This window comes from Bombina bombina, chromosome 3 (genome assembly GCF_027579735.1).
Source record: "Bombina bombina isolate aBomBom1 chromosome 3, aBomBom1.pri, whole genome shotgun sequence".
Classification (NCBI taxonomy): Eukaryota; Metazoa; Chordata; class Amphibia; order Anura; family Bombinatoridae; genus Bombina; species Bombina bombina.
This window is the reverse complement of record NC_069501.1, coordinates 672,880,248-672,905,614: the sequence shown is the minus strand read 5'-3', so window position 1 is coordinate 672,905,614 and position 25,367 is coordinate 672,880,248. Positions and strand designations below refer to the sequence as shown.

General features: G+C 40.0%; 2 protein-coding genes across 4 annotated transcripts in view; one reads left to right on the top strand and one right to left on the bottom strand.

Annotated features, from left to right (window-relative positions):
* LOC128653884 (uncharacterized) overlaps positions 1-11,147 on the top strand; it is a 30,317-nt gene extending 19,170 nt beyond the window's left edge. For 2 of the 3 annotated variants that reach the window (XR_008401398.1, XM_053707431.1), the window contains one exon: positions 10,359-11,147. Coding sequence is in view for 1 of the 3 variants with exons in the window: in XM_053707431.1 (XP_053563406.1) it covers positions 10,359-10,976 (618 nt within the window). In the remaining 2 variants the exon portion in view is untranslated. Of the gene's footprint in view, positions 1-10,091; positions 10,158-10,358 lie in introns of all 3 variants that reach the window. The other variant, XR_008401399.1, reaches the window with a different exon arrangement.
* The window catches only part of RAD51D (RAD51 paralog D), an 82,751-nt gene extending 62,572 nt beyond the window's left edge, over positions 1-20,179 (bottom strand). The window contains exon 1 of the mRNA XM_053707429.1: positions 20,020-20,179. Coding sequence (XP_053563404.1) covers positions 20,020-20,046 — 27 coding nt within the window. The 5' untranslated portion in view covers positions 20,047-20,179. The remainder of the gene's footprint in view (positions 1-20,019) is intronic.
* Between the last annotated feature and the right edge of the window lie 5,188 nt (positions 20,180-25,367).

Here is a 25,367-nt window from a genome sequence, read left to right as displayed (position 1 = left end):
CTGAGGTTTGCAAATAGGTGGGGAAGCGTAGGATGTTTCTGTTAGGTTTAGGTCCACAAGAATCCAGGTATAGTTCTACGTGAGCATGGTCAGAAATGATAATATTGTGTATTTTATCCTGTCGAACTCTGGGGATAAGAAATAAGAAAGAGATCTATTCTGGAGAGGGTTGCCTTAGCTTTAGAAAGACAAGTATAGTCTCTATCTTCAAGATGGCGTAGCCTCCAGATGTCACACAAGTCAAGGTCTTTATATAGTCTGTTAAATGTCCTATTTTCAAATCTGGCTTTGTATTGGGAATGTGGGACTCTGATTGTTCTGCCCTGGAGCCATACTCTGTTAAGAGAGTGCGAGGGGGTTAAATTAAAGTTCCCTTCCAGTATCAACCCCATGCGAGGGGATTTAATTAATGTCCCCTCCCAGTATCAACCCCATTCCTGAATAGGGAGCTAGGGCCTGGATTAATGCGTTCCAATAGGATGGGGATCTATGGTTGGGTGCATATAAATTACAGAAAGTGTAATCCATAGAGTTAACCTGCGCCTGTACAATAAGAAATCTTCCCTCTGTATCTACATGAGTCTGTGTGTGTGATGTTCGTGGCAAGTCTTTTACCGAATAGGATTCCAAAGACTCTACTTGTGCTTGTGTGTGAGAGAAATGCCGCAGTTCCTACCCAATCACTTTTTAATTTAAGATTAGGCCTGGGCGATATGGGGGGAGGGTCGCAATTCTTTTTTTTTTTTTTTTAAACGTAATTGCGATTTAATCGCGATTTTATTAAAAATTACCAAAACACCTTAATTTTTCAACAAAACGTTTATTTAACACTATAGAATCTTACTGTACATGTTTCACAATGTCCAATACACTCTTGGAGCATAAAAATACAAACCACAAAATAGTTCAACATTATGTTGAATATATTATATTTTACAATTCACTTCACAATACATCCTACAAGCAACCCTTAATGAACATTTATAAATAAAATATATTGTATTATTGTAATATGTAATCAAACTTAATGTTAAGTGTCACAGAAGTTAAAAAAAAATCAGTAAGGCACTTACTATATCCACCGCCATACCACCGCTTGACCACCTCCACAACACTCCCAGATGACTCCCACACACACTTCAATTTCTTCCAATATGGCCGTTTCGTGGGCATTCTCAGGTCCGCCCATGATTATTATTATTATTATCGGTTATTTGTTGAGCGCCAACAGATTCCGCAGCGCTATAAACAATGGGGGAGTACAACAAAACAATTATAGGGATCAAATGGGTAGAGGGCCCTGCCAAGAGTTGCACTGTTGTAGTTAGCTCTTAAGAAGGTGATCTACAAACAGCTGGACTCTTAGGCTTACATGCTAAGGGGGTTCAGGGGATAGCAATGGAGGAGAGGAACTGGTATTAGGAAAGGTTAGTGTAGGTTGTATGCATCCCTAGTAGAGTCTTTAGGGAGCACTTGAAGCTTTTAAAACTTGTGGAGCGAGGCAGAGAGTTCCACAAGATGGGAGCCAGTCTGGAGAAGTCCTGTAAACGGGAGTGTGATGAGGTGACAAGAGAGGAGGAGAGTAGGAGGTCATGAGCAGAGCGAAGGGGACGGGAGGGAGAGTATCTGGAGACAAGGTCTGAGATGTAGGGGGGAGCAGTGCAGTTGAGGGCTTTGTATGTCAGAATGAGAATTTTGTGTTTGATCCTAGGGGCAAGAGGAAGCCAGTGAAGGGATTGGCAGAGAGGTGCAGCAGATGAAGAGCGACGTGTAAGGAAGATGAGTCTGGCAGAGGCATTAATTATGGATTGTAAAGGAGCTAGGCGGCAGGTGGGGAGACCAGAGAGGACAGAGTTGCAGTAATCAAGCCGGGAAAGAATGAGAGAGGGGATTAAAATCTTAGTTGTGTCTTGTGTAAGGAAGTGTCTAATTTTAGAGATTGCTTTAGCCAAGGACTGAATGTGAGGAGTGAAAGAATGATCTGAGTCAAATGTGACCCCGAGACATCGGGCGTGCGGGGTAGGGGTAATGATGGAGTTGTCGACAGTTATAGAGAGATTGGGGGTGGAGAGTTTTGAGGAAGGGGGGAAAATAAGGAGCTCAGTTTTGGAGAGACTTAGCTTGAGGTAGTGAGAGGACATCCAGTTAGAGATGTGAGAAAGACAGTTCGTGACACGGGTTAGCAAGGAAGGAGATAGGTCTGGTGCAGAGAAGTAGATTTGGGTGTCGTCGGCATACAAATTATATTGTAAACCGTGGGACTTTATTAGGGAACCTAGTGATGACGCGTAGATTGAGAAGAGAAGGGGACCAAGGTCAGAGCCTTGCGGTACTCCGACAGAAAGTGGTGACGGGGCAGAGGAGGCCCCAGAGAAGGCTACACTAAAGGTACAGTTTGACAGGTAGGAAGAGAGCCACGAGAGGGCTGTGTTACAGATGCCGAAGGATTGGAGGGTTTGGAGCAAAAGAGGGTGGTCGACAGTGTCAAAGGCTGCGGACAGATCAAGAAGGATACAAAAAGAGGGGGTGAGGAGTGAAGCTTAGATCAGACTCAACTTGCTTCCCCAAGTCTGATATGCTCCCAATATCAGATGTGTGAAAGTGTGCAAGGTGGGGGTGGGGAGCGCTCAAAAAGAGCTGTGAGTTGGACTGTGATTCTTAACTATTCCTTAAAATCCTTCAAATCTTCTCACAAAAATCCTAAATTAAAATGTTAATAAATTAATCACTATGCTATGTGGCGGTAGACGTTTCTACAAAAGAGTGTACTCCGTGTTAAAACTTATTTCCCCTAATCGGCAATTTTGTAACAATATATATTGTTTGAAACTTAGTTTAAAGTGCAGTGCGTGTATATATGTGCATTAGTAATATTCCCATCCGCAACAGATACTACTGGTATTTATCCTATTCCTTAATACTTCTATCCGTAATGTGTAAGCACAATGTTGTGAATACAATATTGTAAATATACTTATAAGTGAATGAAAAAATTATACAGTGGTTTAGAAAAAAACATTTACTTAAAACATGTTAAAATACAAATACAAATACTGTTGCTGTAGACAATTCATATGGTGTTCCGTATCTTTGTAATTAAAGCATATATTAGAGCATATCCATATCCTATGAAAAAAAGTGTAATTGTTAAAAAATAATGTTTTTCAGTGAGTTCAGATATTGTGATTCTTTAGTAATATATCTGATAGGGTATTCTTAAGTTGTGGCCACAACTAGTCCATAGATTAAAAAGTCCCAAAGGTAAAAACAAATTGGCTCAACTCCCCCTAACCGGACCTCCGATATCCCTTACCTCCGTGATATTTATCGTGGTGCCGTGGGTTCTGGGAAGAGTGCTTCTGTGTACAAGCCGAGTTTGTTGTTTCTCCCGTCGGCGTGCCGCCGTTTGGGTCGCTTCCGCAACTACTTCCTACCCAGGTGTGTTTGATGTCCGTCTGACGTGGTGCACGGAGGACCTATCGGGTAGCCGGATCGTGGGGGGAGTGTTCCTGTGATCCTTCTGCTGGAGCTAATAGTATCCACACTCAATGTCGTTTTCTACGCGTTTCAGCGCTGTACCTTGCGCCTTTATCAAGACTGTATCGATCAAGAAGGATAAGCAGAGAGAAGTGGCCTTTTGATTTTGCTGTAAGTAGGTCAGTGGTAACCTTAACAATTGCTGTCTCTGTGGAGTGATGGGGACGAAATCCAGATTGCAGTGGGTCAAGGAGGGAGTTTATTGAAAGGAAATGGGATAGGCGTGCATAAACTAGTTTTTCGAGAAGCTTTGATGCAAGAGGGAGGAGGGAAATAGGGCGGTAGTTGGATGGGGAGGTAGGATCAAGGGAAGGTTTTTTTGAGGACTGGTGTGACCAGTGCATGTTTCAGCGATGAGGGAAATATACCGGTGCTGAGGGAGAGGTTGAAAGTGTGTGTGAGTATAGGGGTGAGGGTAGCAGAGAGGGAGGGGAGTAGCTGTGAGGGGATAGGGTCAAGGGGACAGGTAGTGAGGTGAGAGCGCAGTATAAGTGCCGAGACTTCTTCCTCAGTGACAGGGGAGAATGAGCTAAGTTTAAGGTTATGTGGGTTGTGGTTGAATGAGAGCATTTGAGGGGGTGAGAGAAAGGAATTATGTTGAGAGCTGATTTCATTTCTGATGGAGTTGATTTTGTTATTGAAGTCTTGAGCTGACAGAGAAGTTGTATTAGGAGGTGGGGGAGGGCGGAGAAGGGTATTGAAAGTGGAGAACAAACATTTTGGGTTTGAAGAAAGATTAGAGATAAGAGTAGAGAAGTAATGTTGCTTATGGAAAGTAAGGGCAGAATAGTAGGAGTTCAAGATAAATTTGTAATGTTGAAAATCAGCTGAATTCCTAGATTTTCTCCAGTGCCGCTTAGCAGTACGGGAACATCTGCGTAGGTATCGTGTCAGAGGAGTATGCCAAGGCTGAGGATGAGTGTTTGATTTCCGAGCTATGGTAAGAGGGGCGAGATTGTCAAGGACGGATGTAAGGGTGGAGTTATAGTGGCAGATAGATTGGTCAGGGCAGGAAAAGGAGAAGGACGAGAGGAGAGGTTTGAGGGAATTAGAAAGCTGTTGTTGATCTAATGACATAATGCTTCTGTGAAGTTTGGTGTGAGGAGCAGAAGGAGGGAGAGTTGTAGGGAGGGATGATATGTTGCAAGTAAGGAGGTGGTCAGAAAGAGGAAAGGGTGAGTTTGTGAAGTTTGAGAGAGTGCAGATAGATAGCTAAAGATCAGGTCAAGGGAGTGACCATCTTTGTGAGTGGGAGAATCAGTCCATTGTGACAAACCGAAAGAGGAAGTGAGTTGCAGAACCACACACTGGTCCGCCTCTCATCCTCTCTCTCCGCCTCCGTTTTCATGACGATCTGAAGATTTTTTTTTTTTAAATTGCGTACTCTCGCGGTTTTAAAACTGCGTCGATTAATCACGGTTTAAAAAACGCATCCGCGATTAATTGTGCAGCCCTATTTAAGATGCTCGTCATCAGTGAGATGGGTCTCCTGTAAAAAAGCTATGTCTGCTCCTATCCGACGCAGATGTGCAAGGATTGACTTTCGTTTTATGGGGGAGTTAATGCCCCCCACATTCCACGTTATAATTTTTTGACATCCTAGATCAATAAGGGTGTCTGCAGGGGACAGAGATACAGCGTCAAGGGGTTAATAGAAAATTGACATTTGCACTAACCAGCGTGTGTCGGGTAGTGTAAACCTGGTTTGGGGGGTTTCAAGGATAAGATAGTGAGTGTTTCATCTGTAATAAGTGAAAAAACAGCCTCCAGCCCGACCATTACCTTAGTAATATTAACCTTGGTGATGAAAGGTTGGGATTGGCAACTGCAACTCCACTGTAGGAGTCAATATGCTTGGTAAGGTATCCCCCATCTCCACGAGTATGGCGCATCCAGAGTGGAGTAAGAGTAGACAAATACAATCAGTTACTAAAATGTTGATAGGTGCACCAAAGCTGCAGAGAGCAGGGAACCACCACTTTCCCTGTGTTGTAGAACCAGAAGGTTGGGTAATTAATCAAACTCTCATATTATTATTATTATTCTTCTTTATTTATAAAGCGCCGACAGATTCCGCAGCGCTGCCCATGGGTACAAGGATAACAGTACAGTGGAGAAATACGATAAGACACAAAATTTTACAGACAAATACAGGGGGAATTGAGGGCCCTGTTCCCGTGGGAACTTACAATCTAGATGATATGAAATTAGTGCGTTTCAATTGCAATACATAGTTAACTAAACATTTATGTGAAATCCATGACAATATAACATACAATCCTATTGTGATAATATAGAATTCCTCATTCCCTGTGGTAGGTTTATTGTTCCTGCGGGAATGGTGCCAATGTTGTGATGCTTCATTGTGCTGAAAGAACAGCCCTAAAGCATTCTCCATGGTGCACCAGAGACATAAAGAACGAGAAAGTTGCAAACTCTCCACTCCTTCCTGCCACATGTTAATTGCACATATATGCAATTAAGCACCCACTTACAGGCGGCAAATATCCCAGCAATCAGAATATGTTGGTTCGCATGAAGTGAGAGGCCTGTAAACCCTGACAGACTATGCGCTTAAGTACAAGGAACAAAACAAATAGCCAATTAAGTAACAACCTGAACAATAGTGTAAATGGGCTAACAACCTCATCATAGTTTTCAACATCTGTTCAGAAAAGTGCTCTTTCCCTGCGCCCCAGGCACTGTGAAATCAAGGCATGGTGGGATCCCAGGAGGAGCCCTGGGAACTGTTTCCCACTGTACCGAGAGCGCAGGGAACAAACACCTGCTACTTCCCTCCCCACACCCAACCACTCAACATAATAAATATCAGTATCCACGTGAAAATATTGAGTAAATCCTAGGCAGTGTATACATTTCAGTACAAGGATCAGAGCAAGCAAACAATTAAATAATAACAAAATAATAGCATGGGAGACTTAACCATAACGTTATAGTATTTGACATCTCTACCGATAAATTCTTTGTTCCTACGCCTGTGGCACAGTGAGTTTAAGGCTCGGCGGGGACTCGGAAACCATTTTGACAGTTGTCCCAGACTGTACCCAAAGCGCCAAGAACAAATAAATTAGGTTCCTGTACCGTAACCACCCACATATTAAAACAAAACATTCAACAATATGAAAACATTGAACAAACATTTGAGTTATTACTTTTTGCAGGCGTGAGATTGGAGTGGAGTCTGCAACACCTTTGAGCCGACATCTTCAGTTAACGGAGTAGGATTGCTACCCACACTCCTCAGGTGTTGCATGCTCAGCAACCACGTGAAAAAATCCAGTGAAATAATTAAAAGTAAAGCTTTCATAGCCATCCAAAAGGCTACATTTTGATCCAGGTGACACACAGTTCGCATTAGTAGAAATTCAAGTGGAGACTTGCTGCTCCTCCGTAGCTAGGTAGCTTTGCAAAGCTTTGGGGGAGTGGAAGATTTTGGTTCCTGATGCTATTTGGAGATGAAGCTTGGCTGGAAACAGTAGCGCCACCTGGCGACCTTGCTCGTGAAGACTGGAACATAATGGGGCAAATTCTTTTCTTTGCTTTGTGACTTCAGCCGAGTAGTCCTAAAAGAGTAGTTATCTGGATCCCTCATAGGTCACTTCTTTTCGTGCTCTATATGCACGTAGGATTTAAATTTTTTCCTGGAAGTTCAGGCATTTGTAGATGACCTGTCTAGGTTTTTATTTTGGCATGTTCCTGAGTTCTCTCGGGGCCTACCCGGTGAGCCCCCTCTACATCAATTGGTAGTATGTCTGGGGACATTCCTAGCAATTTGGGGAAGGTTAGAGCAGTGAATTCCAGTAGGTCTTTTCCTTTTACCGATTCTAGGACACCCACTATACGCAGGTTGTTGCGCCTTTTCCTGTTCTCCAAGTCTATTCGATCTTGTAAGTGTTGATTTTCTTTATGGACCTGTCTAAGAGAGGTGTCTGAGTTTGTTTGCCTGTCTTCCACCTTGGATATTAGAGTTTCTGCTGCAGTAAGACAGGAGGAGAACGGACGGACCTCACTTGTTAAAGTGTCTACTCCGGCTTGCAAAGAATCCATCTTGGGGAGAAAAAATTATTTTAGTTCTTGCAGCAGCAGTGTCTGTTCTCCCATTTGGGAAGCTGAGTGTTCTATCAGTTGGTGACTTTCAGCATGAACTTCAGCCTTATGTCTTTGCTTTCTTTCCGTTGCTTTAGTTTTATAGCTCATATTTTCTTTTGTGGCAGGTGAGAGTTTTAGGAAATATTTATCCACTTTCATGGACAACAGCAATAAAGCAGATAATTAAATGCAGTGGAGTGCAACTGATATCTTTGACAGAAAGCGGTACATGAAGGCCAGGGGCTTGGTTTGTGCCTGGTGGATTTGAAGTATCTGGGTCATGTAACACTTCATAGCTAAGTGAGGAGGGGGTACTATGTGATCTACTGCCCAGATGTCCCCTGCACTTTACACTTAGGTGTAAAAGATAAGTCGACTGTGCATAACCAGTGAAAACAAAGCCAGGCCTGGAGAAATCTCCTCTGTACTGATTAGTTTATGACCGGTATATATTGCTTTATTTTTATTCTCCCAATCTCTTCGTCCCTTCACACTGCAGTCCAGCACAAGGTATATCAGTGCTGCGTGATAGGGGTTAAATGTCCTCAGGGAGATACAGATATCTTATGTCAAGGGGTGAAGCAATAACTGATTAAGTGATAATTAACCCCAACAAGTGACTGGTATTCAAATTAGCTGTTAGTGGGTAATGACAGATAAGGGCTTTGCTGTAATAATAGCTGTCTCCCTGCGTTTTATTTGCGGCCCACGTTATGAGTGAAGTTTCCACTGATTTCCAATTAGCTGCTACGCTGATCTCAGTGCTCTATAAAGCGGGTATATTCTTACCCTGTTTCGTGAGGCTCTGTCTTGAGCCGTTTGTGAACTCGTCAGTGCTGCGGCCTGGGGCCGTTACAGCAAGGCTGAAATCCAAGATGGCGCCGATGGCTCTCCGCTCCACTTGTACTGAACCTCCGGAAGCTAGGACTGGTGTTAGCTGCCCTTCATGCTTGTCCCACAGTTGGCGCAATGTCCCTGCTGCTTGCCCAACAAGATTAATGTGTTGGGTAGGGCGGTTCTGGTCTCTAGACATAGATTATGTGCTATGGTGTACTGAACTCTCTGTCTATGAAAGGAAGTCGTATTTATCTTTTGTTATTAAAAATATGAATAATTTCTCTAATATCTGAATTTGTGTAAGTTATTGGGTTCCCAAGACACCCTTATTCAGTACTCTTCGTGGGGGCAGTATTGTTAATCTGGGCTGGTGTAGGTAGGATTTAGAGTATAGGTGTAAGGGAACCAGAGGCCATTAACCCCTTCATGCCCACACTCTCCACAAAGCCATGGCTGAGCGGATAGGCTTAGTCGTTACACTAGCTTTGTCTTAGTATCAGCCTTTGTGTATTGACAGAAACACAAGATAAGGAGGCATATGTGTATAGAGAAATAGATCAAGATTTCTGCTCTTTCTACAAGCTCAACCCTTTTAAATTCACTGTGCTTTCAATGAGCATAAGCCTCTATTTCATATACATAAAAAAACAACTTGGAAACACATTAAGAGAAAAACAATTTTACAGTACAATATCTATTTAAATCAGGTTTATGCAGTAGGTGTTGACTAAATAGTGTGATATTGGGGTTTTGCAGATTGACCTCATGGCTTCTCTCCTGAATCACAAGCTACCTCATTATTGTGCCAGGTCTCAGATCCTGAAGCGGATGTAATACATGCCCTGGTAGTTCCCTGATCGTTCAATCTAGGGACCAGGACTTTGTACGTGGATCTGATTCAAATATCTCCTTGCCAGCCTTGTGTTTCCAATGACTTGTTATAAAATTTGCAGGGTATAAAATGTATGAGAAATTGCATCTTTAGGTTTATTTTTGTAAATTAAATAATTGGTTTTGTTCCTTGAAACCACTACCTATTAAAATGGGTTGAGCTTGCAGGGAAATTCAATCTTATTTTATCACTTTCTGTACACACACACACACACACACACACACACACAATGTTTCTTTTTATTATCTCTGTATACCAAAGCCAAATACTTAGGACTTGATGATTAAAAACTCACATCCCAATCTTTGGGATTTTTTTAGACCTTATATTATACGTCTTCTTCAGATAAATAACACTATATAGCAACATAAGCGTCTCAAGATACCATTTGTGTTGAGGGTAACTATTTAATGCTTTTTTGTAGGTAAAATTGATTATTAGGAACAAATTAAAGGGGCAGGAAATTTAGGGTACACCATCCCTTTAACACAGTGTATCCAGAGCGAAGCACTGTTTGAAGAGAATAGTCAAATATGAAGCAGCACTGTAAACCAGCAGCACATTGATTGCCATCTCCTCCCCCTAGCCTTTCCTTTCCTGTATAATGTGGGCATTTATTTATTTATTATTTACTGTCTATAGTGCTTTTTTCAACAAATTTTTCATATGATAATTGTTGTTTTTTTTTTTGTAACTTTCTTTATTTAATTCATAGAAACAACTGTTTTCTTCTTACTGAGATTCGTGCAAACTTTGGCACCTTGTGAGTCTGTTTGTAAATGTAAGTCTTCTGTATTCTGAATTCTTATTACGACTGCTGTATATTTTAGTATTGTCTAAACGTATTGCATTTGTTGTACAATACACAACTGATATCCATTTTCAATTTTGTACTGTTTAAAATTGGTAAGCTCTGAGAACAGTGTGCTTTTTATCTATCTGTTATGTTATAATTTATTTAATAAAAACTCTTCTTTTGCAGATGCGCAAGTGCATTGTTAAAGGCTGCCCATCACGGCAGATGCCTGGAAGATGCTCAAGAGAGATAATCTTTCATATTTTTCCCAAATGTCCGGTGAAAGCACGACGTTGGCTGGAAAGTACAGGGCAGCATTTTGAGGACATGGATACCTTGATCAAAGAGGTAACAGAAACCAAACGCTCAAACTACCGTCTGTGTTCAACTCATTTCACTGTGAACAGCTATGAAATCATTGGTTCACGTAAATGCCTAAAGAAATCAGCTATGCCAACAATTTATGAGTACACAAAAAGTAGTGCACAATCTACTCTCAAGGTACCAAAAGTTGAACCAATATTTTCAACGGATAATACCCCTAGTGCTGGAACATCAGGTGAGACAGCGACAGCGGAAAACTCAGAACGTTTTGGGACAGAAAGGAAATTTATTGTGTACGAGTCCTGTCTTGATCAACTAATTGGAAACATAAAATGTAACTATCAGGGACATTGCAATGGAAATATTCTCAAATTTAAAAAAGAAGTTTCGGGTACATTGTTGACTGTAAGGGGAGAGTGTGAACACGGCCATTTTACAATATTATGGAATAGTGAACCAATTAAAATTAAGGTCCTATAGGAAATACACTTGTCTGTGCATTAAACCATTGTATTTAATACATGTAAATAAACAAAACAGAGTATAGAATATAGTTATATAAACAGTGTTAAACACTATTTTTCCAGTGCTTGTAACTGGATTGTCTTACTACAAATGTTGAAAATCTGAAGTAAATAGTTTTTTTCTGGATTTGTTTGTTATTTGTTTGTATGGTGCTGCATACCTGAAAGGCAATGAATACCTGTAAAAGAGGAAATAGAGAGAGAGAGAGATACAAATCCCCAAATCCAAAATTCCGTAATCTAGACTTTTTTATTTAATTTATTTTAAAAAAGTAAAATGACACAATCTTCTCAGCGTGTGTCTTTGGTTTGATTTTTTGATTTCTAAAATGCAAATAATATTTATTTTACTGTTCTGATTACAGTACTGTACTATCTTTCTAGTGGCTCTATATATACAAAAGTATTAATAATGATATAAAACTACCTTTAGGTTACATGTATAAGCTGTATTATGACACGTAAATATTGTCTAAGTGACATAAGATTTTATTGTTCTCCAAACTGTCCCATTATATATATATATATATATATATATATATATATATATATATATATATATATATATATATATATATATATATATATATACATACACACACACATTTACAGAAAAAAATCCCATGTACCGTAAATATAAAGATAACCATTTTAGGATCTAGTTTGAAAGGGTTGCAGAATGTTATGAGAGAGCAGAATACAGAAGTAGAAATCGTATGGTTAGAGAAAAGGTAGCAGCAGGAATACCAATACCATAGTCTGGAACCAAGTGTTGTAATCCAGAAGGTGCTTGGCAATCACATGATTTAAGATGACGTTAAAGAATTTAATATTGTATTATAAAACGTTTAATTATGCATCTTGAAAGCAGAAATGTCCGCTGCACATTGATAAATGCCGACAGCATACGCTGTCTTCATTTTTAATTGCACGAGCAGTTCTTGTTAACTGCTGGTGCAATGCCGCCCCCTGCACATTCGCGGCCAATCGGCTGCTAGCAGGGGGTGTCAATCAACCCGATCGTATTCGTCTCGGCCTCAGAGCAGGCGGACAGGTTATGGAGCAGCGGTCTTTAGACCGCTGCTTCATAACTTCTGTTTCCAGCGAGCCTGAAGGCTCGCGCGGACACAGGAGCATCAAGCTCCATACAGAGCTTGATAAATTTGGCCCCATACAGTCTTTTTTTAATTTTTATTTTTTAAGTATTTTATGTCCCTTTTAAGAATTGATTATGTTTGTAACTTGCAATAATCAGGACAGGCCTTTGTAATCATCTAATTAAGAACAGACTGGGACAGCAATATGTAGCAGTCACAAAAATACTTGCTAGTCTTGTCGTCATTAACCTGTAATGAGGCTAGGACTTGGCAATCACATAAGAACAAACAGTTGCACAACAGACTGAGGAACTCTCAAGTCAATGCTTAAAGGAACATAGTGTGACATCACAGCCTCTACTGTGCCTTTAAATTTCTAACCAAGGTCTTGTGCAAGACACAATGTTTTCCAAAACAGCACAGCAGTATCTGCCTCAGAACTCCAGACAGTCGTTGCAGTACATACACCAAAGCCTGTGAAACACACAGGACAAAGCAGGTAAGATGTAATGCCAGTTCTAGACAGTAACAAGAATCAAAGGGGGAAAGGGACATATAAAAGGAAATGCTTATTAAAGCTAAAATTAAAATACATATTTAATTGCACAGAAAAATATATACAGTATATTATTTGATTTGTTTTTTAAGGGACTTGAGCATTTTCCACAAAATATAAAGGATATGAATACAGTTTTAGCCTTTTTTTAGCGCCCAGGTGCATATCTCAGTCAATGCCACTGGCAGGTTTTGTACACTCCCACATTGATTGACAGGCAGGCTGGCAAGTGTATGGTGTAAGTGGAGGCAAATACACAGGATAAATGTAAAATATAGATACTGATCATTCTAACTCTGGAGTTGTCATGTACTCAAGGCTTCCTCAGACATTTCATGAAACCATAGGGGCTTGTAATTTTCTACGCCTGCAGGCAGCGGGAGTTATTTAAAACCCACAAGATGTGTCTTGGACACACAAACTCTCCTCTAATCATACAACAAAATTTCTATATCTGCTTTCTGAGAACGCATACTAAGTATCTACATTTGTTGTATGGAAACAATTCTTTATCAGAGGATCCAGCAATAGCTAATATATACAGCTGCTGCATAAAAGGGAACAGCTGAATATATTCTTTAAAGGGACATGATTCAGATAGAGGATACAATTTTTAAAAAGTCTCCAATTAACTTCTATTAATTTGTTTTCCTTCTCATGTTATTCTTTGTTGAAGCGATACCTAGGTAGGTAGCGTGCACATGCCTGAAGCACTACAGGACAGGAACTAGTGCTGCCATCTAGTGCCCCTGCTAATGTATAACATTGTTGCAAAACTGCTGCCATATAGAGCTGCAGACACGTGCACACTCTTGAGCTTACATTTCTGCTTTTCCACAAAGGATAACAAGAAAACTAAGAAAATTTTATAATCAATGTAAATTAGAAAGTTGTTTAAAATATTATGTTCTATCTAAATCATGAAAGAAAAATTTGGGTTTTATGTCCCTTTAATACATACATTCAACATAGTTTTGCTACAATATTTGATTACAATAGTACTTTTATGGATACACATTTTATATGGTTTTCATTAAAATATGCAGCTTTGACATATTTTGTTACATATAGCACTAATGTACATGACCATAGCTTTTCTCTTGCATAATATTAAATATAAGTTTGTGGTGTGCCCTGTATTGGCATAAAAAAAGTGCATTCTTCCGATGTATCTAATTAAAAGTTGTTAAAACCCAGTTAATACATTGTTTTAACCACATATAATAAATAAATACTGGTTAAAATGTATATTTTCCAAAAGCAGTTAAAGGATTGAAATTCCTTCAGTCAAGAAAATAAATGTTATAATACTTTATATCGAACATTATTGATTTGAAAGCACCAGTATGATCATCATCTCACAGGAACCTTTAACAAATATGATAAGATTTAAAACACTATTAAATATCAAAATTTTAATGTGATCAATTATGCACTATATTTTTTTAGTTAGGATGTAATTCCTTATGTTCCCCAGTAGGTGGCAGTAAAACTTATTCAGCTACTTGAAAACAGTATAAGGAGATACATAGAGGTTACAAATGAAATTGCATTTCAACTACATTTTCAAACCTGGATTTTTAATGTATGATGTTTATAACTGATGTTTCACCCTCACAATGCTATTTTTGCGACAGATAGATTAACGTATGTTACATTTAAAGTAGGACTTTTTTTATGAAACCGTGATAAAGAACAGATTTCTTTCTAATGACACGATGAGTCCACGGATCATCTAATTACTATTGGGAATATCACTCCTGCCCAGCAGGAGGCGGAAAAGAGCACCACAGAAAAGCTGTTATATATCAGCTCCCTTCCCTCCAACCCCAGTCATTCTCTTTGCCTACGTTAGAGCAAGGAAGTGGTAAAGTTAGGTGTTAGAAAAGATTCTTCTAGCAAGATTTTATTATTTGTTAAGTAGTGAAAGATTGTGCTGCTTTGTTCTAGGGTGTAGCCGTAGTCCATATCAGTCTCTTTAGTGGAGCAGTGGTGGCTTTCATGCAATGGGAACTTGTGGGACATAATTCTCACTGCCTCCCATGTAGTTAATGCTGCCCTAATACTGAAAGCCTGAGTAAGATTACTCAGTCTTTATCTCTTTTTCCACAGGTCCATGTGAGGGAGAAGACCTCTCAAACCTAGTGAGCTGCCTGGCAGATTTATGAGGTATGTGCTGACTTTATTTTTCTGGGTAAACAGGAAAAAGTGGGCACTTTATTCACTAAGGGACACACAATTTTCTCCTATACAGGGAGTGCAGAATTATTAGGCAAATGAGTATTTTGACCACATCATCCTCTTTATGCATGTTGTCTTACTCCAAGCTGTATAGGCTCGAAAGCCTACTACCAATTAAGCATATTAGGTGATGTGCATCTCTGTAATGAGAAGGAGTGTGGTCTAATGACATCAACACCCTATATCAGGTGTGCATAATTATTAGGCAACTTCCTTTCCTTTGGCAAAATGGGTCAAAAGAAGGACTTGACAGGCTCAGAAAAGTCAAAAATAGTGAGATATCTTGCAGAGGGATGCAGCACTCTTAAAATTGCAAAGCTTCTGAAGCGTGATCATCGAACAATCAAGCGTTTCATTCAAAATAGTCAACAGGGTCGCAAGAAGCGTGTGGAAAAACCAAGGCGCAAAATAACTGCCCATGAACTGAGAAAAGTCAAGCGTGCAGCTGCCAAGATGCCACTTGCCACCAGTTTGGCCATATTTCAGAGCTGCAACATCACTGGAGTGCCCAAAAGCACAAGGTGTGCAATACTCAGAGACATGGCCAAGGTAAGAAAGGCTGAAAGACGACCACCACTGAACAAGACATACAAGCTGAAATGTCAAGACTGGGCCAAGAAATATCTCAAGACTGATTTTTCTAAGGTTTTATGGACTGATGAAATGAGAGTGAGTCTTGATGGGCCAGATGGATGGGCCCGTGGCTGGATTGGTAAAGGGCAGAGAGCTCCAGTCCGACTCAGACACCAGCAAGGTGGAGGTGGAGTACTGGTTTGGGCTGGTATCATCAAAGATGAGCTTGTGGGGCCTTTTCGGGTTGAGGATGGAGTCAAGCTCAACTCCCAGTCCTACTGCCAGTTTCTGGAAGACACCTTCTTCAAGCAGTGGTACAGGAAGAAGTCTGCATCCTTCAAGAAAAACATGATTTTCATGCAGGACAATGCTCCATCACACGCGTCCAAGTACTCCACAGCGTGGCTGGCAAGAAAGGGTATAAAAGAAGAAAATCTAATGACATGGCCTCCTTGTTCACCTGATCTGAACCCCATTGAGAACCTGTGGTCCATCATCAAATGTGAGATTTACAAGGAGGGAAAACAGTGCACCTCTCTGAACAGTGGGAGGCTGTGGTTGCTGCTGCACGCAATGTTGATGGTGAACAGATCAAAACACTGACAGAATCCATGGATGGCAGGCTTTTGAGTGTCCTTGCAAAGAAAGGTGGCTATATTGGTCACTGATTTGTTTTTGTTTTGTTTTTGAATGTCAGAAATGTATATTTGTGAATGTTGAGATGTTATATTGGTTTCACTGGTAAAAATAAATAATTGAAATGGGTATATATTTGTTTTTTGTTAAGTTGCCTAATAATTATGCACAGTAATAGTCACCTGCACACACAGATATCCCCCTAAAATAGCTATAACTAAAAACAAACTAAAAACTACTTCCAAAACTATTCAGCTTTGATATTAATGAGTTTTTTGGGTTCATTGAGAACATAGTTGTTGTTCAATAATAAAATTAATCCTCAAAAATACAACTTGCCTAATAATTCTGCACTCCCTGTATGTTTAGGGGAACATATAATGGCAGTATGGTTATAGCAGGCACTGGGGCTTACGATTAATACAAAAAAGGCTAATTTTATGTGGTTTCGCTTCTCCCGGCGGCTTGACTTTAAAGTATGCCAACCGAGAGGTTCATTTTTTAGACGCCCACGATGGACGGGTCTAACTGAGGCGGCAGTTTGCTGTTGCGCGCCATTTTCTCCTTCATTCACTTTGACCGGAGGGTGCAGATAACAGTCTCAGACAGGAAAGCGCATAATAAGTTTTAAAACCGTGCTTTTAGCAGATTCTATCAAGGAATCTTGGCAGACGGTACCCAAAGTGTAAGGGGCAATTTCCACGCTAGCCAAGAGAACTACTATTCCTATAGGATAGTTGTTCCTTTAAGGATCCTATGCATAAGAAGTTAGAGGGGTTACTCAAGAAGATGTATGTACACCAGGGTTTACAATGGCAACCCGTGGTTTGTATTGCTATTATCACTAGTGCGGCAGCATACTGGTTTGATGCATTGTCTGAATCTATTCGGACAGACACTCCCCTTGAAGAAATCCAGGCTAGGATAAAGGTCCTTAAGTTGGCCAACTCCTTTATCACGGATGCTTCCCTTCAGGTTATTAAGCTGGGAGCTAAGATTTCTGGTTTTGCCGTACTGGCCCGCTGTCATATCCTGTCAGTAGCATGTCCCTTTAATTCAGAAACTCCACCCTGTTAGCTCTCTATAAAGGAACTCCCTTTCACAAGCTTCAGTGCTTGATTATTTCAGAAGTGTTAGGGAATCCCTTGATCGTTTGTTCCTTAAACTTTATATTAAGCCTTTGCAGAAATTCTAAAGCTTAAAACCTATGAAGTGTCTCTGATTACAAAAGTCATAGCATCAAACCTTTGATATTTTGCCGCAAACCATACAGAACTTTACTGTGTAAAAATCTAAGTCCGGATTACCTGTTTGATTCTCAGAGCCACAACGCTGCAAGTAGAGCTGCTGGGTGACGTCATCTCACGCTGACAAGCTCTGCCGATTCAGTCTGTCTAAGACCCGCAGCTGTAACTAGCTCTGACTGGGGAACTAATCATACCAAAGACAATCGCAAGTATTTCTATGACAGTATTTGACCGCATTACTTATATCTACAGCTAAAGATGAACTTTATTGATCTATGTAACACTGCTAACTATCCTGTCTGTTTCTAAGCTGTGTATTCATTTAAGTTAATGCTCAATTTAACTTCTCGTTATTATTGTGCAGATATCTGGTTAAAGCACCTAACACCTTGCTAACAACAGAGGTACCTATCATTTAATCATATTTGTTAGGTAATGTTGTCACGCATACAAATCCATTCTATATAAGGGGACTTTCCTTAAACATAAGGATTGGTGTGTAAGTACACTTATCACACCCGCAGATCTTTATGGTTAAAATCTTGGTCTGCGGATGTGTCATATAAGTCTAAACTTTTGTCGATTGCTTACAAAGGAAAGACTTTGTTTGAGCAGCGGTTGACGGAAATTTATTTCTGACATCACGGGAGGAAAGGGACATTTCCTCCCTCAGGATAAGAGAAATAAACAAAAGGGACGTCAGAGTAATTTTTGTTCCTTTCGAAATTTCAAGGGAAATCCTTCCACTTCCTCCTCCAAGCAGGAGCAGTCCAAGCCTTCCTGGAGACCCAATCAGTCTTGGAACAAGGGAAAACTATCCAAGAAGCCTACTATTGAATTAAAAGCAGCATGAAGGGTCTGCCCCCGATCCGGGACCGGATCTTGTGGGGGGCAGACTTTCATTCTTTGCTCAGGCTTGGGTTTGAGATGTTTTAAAACTGCGCTTTTAGGACCGGACAGCTGTTCGTTATACTGCAAGTCGAGTTCCGGATCTTTTACTAGAGAAATACTATCCGGTTTCAGCAAGGCAGGTAGGCACCTCAGCAAAGCTAAGCTGAGGTGTAGAGGTTGTCAGTAGTTCCAATCAGCCAATAGAATGCGAGCTCAATCCTATTAGCTGATTGGATCAGCCAATAGGATGAAAGCTCAATCCTATTGGCTGATTGCAACAGCCAATAGGATTTTTTTCCCCTTTAATTCCTATTGGCTGATTCTATCAGCCAATCGGAATGTAAGGCACGCCATCTTGGATGAAGTACCTTAAAGGGAAACTTCTTTTTTTTTTTTTTTTTTTTTTTTTTTTATAGTAACTTTTTATTTTGTTTTAAAAACATAAGTAACAATTGGGGACACGCAGGTCCCCTGCTCTAATAGGTACAAACAAGGTATTTGGACACGCAGGTCCGAAATAGATGAACACACATACTGAAAAGATGCAATTAATAAGGCCTATGAGCACCCTGGAAAGGGAAAACATGAGATAAATGTTCCCTTAAGCACATACATGAATTGCATTATATGGAACCATAATTCCCCATCCAAGGAACACACAAGTTAGGTCTAGTCAATGAGGAAGCTTATACTTCTGTGATATCAAAGGGTTTGCGGCGAAAATAGTTCGCCTAATTTGAGCCCTGGAGTGGGCTCTGTATGTGGGGGGGGGAGGTGAACGTGCACAAAATATCTACTGTAAGTAAACATAGAGGTGATTAGCCATTGCACAATATAATAAATTAAACAAAGTGTTGCGTGGTCTAGGCTTAATATAAATGTCATAACTTTCTTTATGGTATAATATGATATAATATAACGGGCCCTAGACTCTTATGGGTTACATGAAACTAGTCACCTGCAGGACTGAAAACCCTCCTATCATGCTATGGGGTCTAGTTACACATCCTCACCAGATTGAGTAGTTAAGGCTTGCATATATCCTGTGGGAGTAAGTTATCTCATAGACAATACATCAAAACAGGATACCTGTGTTAGTGAAATGCAATTCCCCTCATAACATCTCGCTATATAAGAAGAATTTATATCAATTGATCTTAGGTTGCCACCTTCAAGGTTTTAAGCTTCCTTTATGTGTACTCCCTCAAGGCCCTGGCCACTGGTCCAGAAGGAAAAACACAGATTATGAAAGGATAGTCTTGAACAATAATGAAATAATAATGATACACATAAGCACAGTAGTAGATTGCAATTGTCCCTGCCAGGGGCCCCCTCTAACCCCCAGCCAGGACAGACACAAAAAATGGCTTGTCATTATCATTAGAGGCCTCATATCAGTGACCCAAGATCAATACAATTGTAAGGTAGCTGCTAGGACAGCTGTTTCCCGGACACTTATGTAGATGTCTCTCCTGAGGCTCCCCACTAACCCCCAGGTGAGGTATAAAGTCAAGATGTCCGCAGCCACTATTATATTAACACTCAGCAAGCTATATGGAGAAGGCAAACAGTAAGTTAAATTAACATTGAAGTCCCACAGCATAAATATCATACATTAAGGTAGTGGGATGTCCCAGGCTATAGAGTTGAGTATGAGATAAGCCTAGTGTTAGACCCTTGATATAAGAGAGCCATAACATGCAACATATATTATTAGTGTGTATACATTGTGAAATAGAGCCAAAATAAAACACTCACTGTGGATATAGGAGTTTTCTGACCCATCCTCTAACACACAATTGCAATGTAAATGCAAGCAGACTCATCTCTAACTGTGTCTAGTTGTGAGCTGCATATAGAAAAGTAGATGTGTCTGTAGAAGGCGTCACAATAAATGTATAACCAGGAATATTGGAGCAGACCCAAGCAATACAGGAAGCCAAGCGTGTACAAAATGTGCCATGCATAGAGCATAATTAAACCTCTACTCCCCTCCGGTGGCAGAAAATGGTAATTACATCTTTCAACAGAAAATATACATTTAAATCTAAATTCTGCCGTGCGGTGAATTTTTATACAAATGACTCAAATTATTGAGGTCAAAGGAGCTTAAGAATGTGGATCAACTGTGTATGTATGTGAGAAAAGCCTTCAGGGGACAGTTGTCATATTTAGCCAGGTCACATAGGTGGACAATCACTGTTGTAAGTCCGATTTCTGCCATGCCATTATTAATACACATTCTCCCCCTCCTCCTGAACAAATTGAGAGCAATTCAATCGGTCCTATAGTGTAACATGCAAAAGTATGCTAGGCACATAAGTAATATAGAAAACAAAGCATTGGTATGTAGATCATTTGGAACACATAATAGGATTGGCTACATCTCACTAAAGTACCACTGCGTAATATTCAAAAGTAAAGATACTGGTAGTATTGAAACACATATGTTCCTAGTAGGAATTAGAATGAACAGGGAGTAAAAACATCAATATATATTAAACAAGTCGCAGCTAAATAGTTCCCCAATGAGTATTGTTGACTTTTTCACACCAATCATAAAATAAAAGTAAAGTCTCAGAGTCCTTGCTCTTCAAACAGAATCAGTTGAAGGGACACAGATAAGATCGTTCTCCTCATTGTCCTCCTATGAAATAATCTGTCCCATTACCCCACACCAACCGTAGGCAGCAAAGAGACAGAGAGCAGCAAAGACACTTCTACAAGCTGAGGCCCTTCCACTATGTTTAGCCACCAAAATATTGCGGGAGCATGTCCTGTCTCAGCCAGGATAACATGGTTAGCAGAAATGGAGCCTGTATTCAGGTCAGTTCCCACCACATTGTCAGAAGTCAGCTCACTGATCGATATTGAAGGGACCTTTAGAACTGCTCCGGTGCAACTCAGCCACATGTCACAATCAGTAAAGGGAATCGGTCCTATCTCCACACGATGCGGACCATCTACAGCTGACTGTCTCCCTTCCATATTCAAAGTGCTATACTCACAAGTCACTTCAGGTAAAGGTGAAGCAGGCAGAAACAAATCCTGTGCAGGAACAGCAGTCTCACTCTCACCAACTCTTGTTTCAGCGCTGTCCACGATGTTTGAGGGCCTGAACCCAGCGAGACCCAGGGTCTGGTAAAGCAGTGTCTCCATTCTGAGAGAATGGCGATGCAAGACATTGCGCAGATCAGCTTCCCAGGTATCAATTGCGGCAGCAGATCTTAGAGTAGGAGGCATTATTGGCTGTCTTAATGGCTTGAGAGTCACTGTATAGGATTATAGATCTCTGGAAAGACAGCAACCACGTGGCCCATCTGCCGCACGTAGATAGAGTAGATTAGCTTGAAATTAACTGCTAAGTTGCGGTATCTTGCTTCATGTAGTTTCTTGAGGGTACTATAGGACAGATCTTATGACTTTTACATCAAAATTTTTGTAGTTAATCCCATATTAGGCATAATGAAGTCAGGAGCTCCACTAAAACATGACCAGTCACTTTGGCTTCAGGCTCCGCCCCCTTCCTTAAAGGGAAACTTCATTCGTCGTTGACCATCGGAAGAGGATGCTCCGCGTCGGATGTCTTGAAGATGGAGCCGCTTCGCGCTGGATGAATAAAGATAGAAGATACCTTTTGGATGAAGACTTCTGCCGGCTTTGCTGAGGACTTCTTCCGGATGTCCGGTCTTCGAAAACTGTAAGTGGATCGTCGGTGGTTAGTGTTAGATTTTTTTTTAAGGGTTTATTGGGTGGGTTTTTAATTTTAGGTTAGGGACTTTGGGCAGTAAAAGAGCTAAATGCCCTTTTAAGGGCAATGCCCATACAAAAGCCCTTTTCAGGGCAATGGGGAGTTTAGGTTTTTTAGATAGGGTTTTACTGATGGGGGGGGGGTGTTTTTGTATTTATTTTTTTACAGGTAAAAGAGCTGATTTCTTTGGGGCAATGCCCACAAAAGGCCCTTTTAAGGGCCATTGGTAGTTTATTGTAGGCTAGGTTTTTTTTTTTGGGGGGGGGGTCTTTTTTATTTTGATAGGGCTCTTGGATAAGGTGTAATTCTTTTTTATTTTTTATACTGTGGTTTTTTTATTTTTTGTAACTTAGTTGTTGATTTTTTGTAACTTGGTAATTTTTTATAGTAGATTCAAATAACTTGAGTAGGGTTAGGTTTTTAAATATGTAATATAGTTAATTTAATTGTTTAATGTAGTTAGTATAATAGTTAGGGTAGGTTAATTAATAGTTTAATATAGTTTATTTTAATTTTAAAGGTAAGTTTTAATTTATTATAAGATAGGGATGTATTAATATTAAATGTAAAGTTAGCGGGTTGTTAGGTTTAGGGGTTAATAGCTTAATTTAGTTTATGGCGATGTGGGGGGCTGGCGGTTTAGAGGTTAATAAGTTTAGTTGGTGGTAGTGATGTGGAAGGCCAGGGTTTAGGGGTTAATACATTTGTTTAGTTGCGGTGGGGTCCGGGAGCGGCGGGATTGGGGTTAATTCTTTTAGTTAGTTGTGGTGGGCTCCGGGAGTGGCAAGATAGGGGTTAATATATTTAGTTGCGGCGGGATAGGGGTTAATACGTTTATTTAGTTGCGGTGGGCTCCGGGAGCTGCGGGATAGGGGTTAATAACATTATGTAGGTTGCGGTGATGTCGGGGTGGCAGATTAGGGGTGTTTAGACTCGGGGCTTATATTAGGGTGTTAGGTGTAAACTTAATTTGTTTTCTACCATAGAAATCAATGGGATATCTGGCAGCATCGAACATAAGCTTTAGCTGCTTTCAGACTCCCATTGATTCCTATGGCATCCGCGGCCTCCAGGGTGGCGGATTGAAAACCAGGTTCGCTGAGCAGGAATAGTGCGTATTTGCAGTTGACGGCTTGATAAATATCCCTCATTGTGTCAAGAAAGAAAGAAATTCATCAGGTAAGCATATATTTTGTTTTTATGATGTATGCTATAGGTTTTTCTTTATGTAATGTTAAGATTGAGTACTATTCTTTTTTGTTTCATTTGCAATAGTGGGGGGGAAAAAAACAGCCTATCAGCATCAACAGTGCTGACTAATCATTTTGCTATCTCGTGATCTCATGGGATTTCACCATGATATCCTGAGATTACGAAGTAAACTTTCTTTAACTGAGGAGGGAAATAAAGTGCCCGCACATCCCTAGCAAGTCCTGGGACAAACATCCTAATTGCATTATCTACAATGGCATGTGGTTACTGAGGACATTTTATGGTAAAGTATAGTAAGCTATTTACAGATATGCTGCTTCACTTTTAGGGCTCAATTTATCAATCGTGGGCGGACATATTTGCCCCTGTCCACCCGAGCTCTCACGACAAGACTGGGGAGATTGGAATTCTGCACCCAAGAGGTGGAGAAGAGGGTAAGGAAGCAGCGGTCTGATGAGTGCTGCTTGATAAATACTCTTGTGAGAACCTGCAGTGAAAGGGAGTAGAAGAGCTTGATGAATCAAGTCTTTAGTGATTTAGTATTTGGGTAACACGTATCTGTTATCTGATTAATAATTTGCGTGTCTTGCAGTGTTTGCTGTCTCAATAAAAAAAACAATGTGTCAAAAGCAGTGCACGTTCACAGATCAGGGATGTCGTTGTCTTCTTGACAAGCTGTGTTGTGTTCTTCAGTTGTACACAATACCTATCGAGAGTTGTATGTTTTTTTTTTATATTTATATATCTTTTAAACTGTGTAAAGAACAGCAAAGATTTAACTCTTCTGCATTCTATTGTGCTAGCTAACCCAAAGTGCAATGTACAGCTGTCAAAAGCTGGTAACATCACTGATTTTTGAAAGCTCACTACTTTTTTCCCCCACAGTGCAACAATATGTGCGTTTCAAAGTGACAGCGCCCAGTATAAAGATGCAGAGTTTTACCACCTGGCTTCTATAATGGGTTAAAGGGAGATAATCGTTTTAAAAAGAGCTGCAGCTACAGGAGGGAAAACAATAGCGCTGTGAATAGTAACACTGCTACTGTAGTTGTACCCAGCAGTTTAATGTCCCTTTTCCAAAATATAATCTTAAAGGGATAATGTACTGTAAAACTTTCTCCCCTACAATTTTGCTTGACCAGGCTACCATTAGCACGCAACTTTGATATTACAAGTCCATGGTAAAACAAGTTAACCAGAAAAGAGTTTGCATGTCCGACTTCAATCAAGCTCAGCGTATACTTTCAATGGATATAACGACCCCGCTAATTTGCACTGGTATTACAAGTTGAAAGTTATAGTTTGCGCTGGAACAAAAGCAGAAACTGTGCTAGAATATTTAGCATGACTTCAGACCTGAAGTAAAATGTAAGTGTTGTATACACATATACATATACAAAATTGAGCCCTTACCAGTCAAATACCTTGAAACACGCAATATCAGTATTTTCATTTTAAGGTGTTTTGAATAAAAAAATACTTTAAATTATAATGTTCTTCATATAGAAAAAATTGCATTTTTATTTTAAAATATATATTTCTCTCTATATATATATGTATAATCAGGGCTCAAAATTTCAGGCCGTAAGCTACTAGCCACATCAAAATGTTACTCTCCATTTCTGATTCTACACGCTACCTGCCCACACCCACTACTCCACCCCCTCTTTGCATATGTTTAATCATTGCAGTCATTTTTTATTTTATACCATAACAAATTAAATAATGCTACATACAGTAATATATTTTTTTAAAAAAAATAAGTTCATAGCCGTTAGCATCGTTAGCTTGGTGGTTCTGGGTAAGACAACAGCTGGATAGAAGTAGGAAGTTGCTGACAGTCATGGAAGGTTTCAGCAGACCTGGAGATTTTTTTTTAATAATTATCATCTCTTCCTTCCTTCTCTATCTTAATTCTCTTTCTCCCCTCCCTCCTCTTTTCTATCTATCCTTTTAACCTGTCCCTTTTCTATCAGACCATATCTTCTCTTTAAACTCTCTTTCCCCCTCTCATAGCTTTTTACTCTTTTTTTTTTTTTCTCCACTCTCATAACTCAATCTTCTCTACTTTTACTTTTCCTCTTCAATCTCTCTCTCTCTGCCCCCATTTACCCTCTCAGAAGTAACAGTCTAAAAACTAATA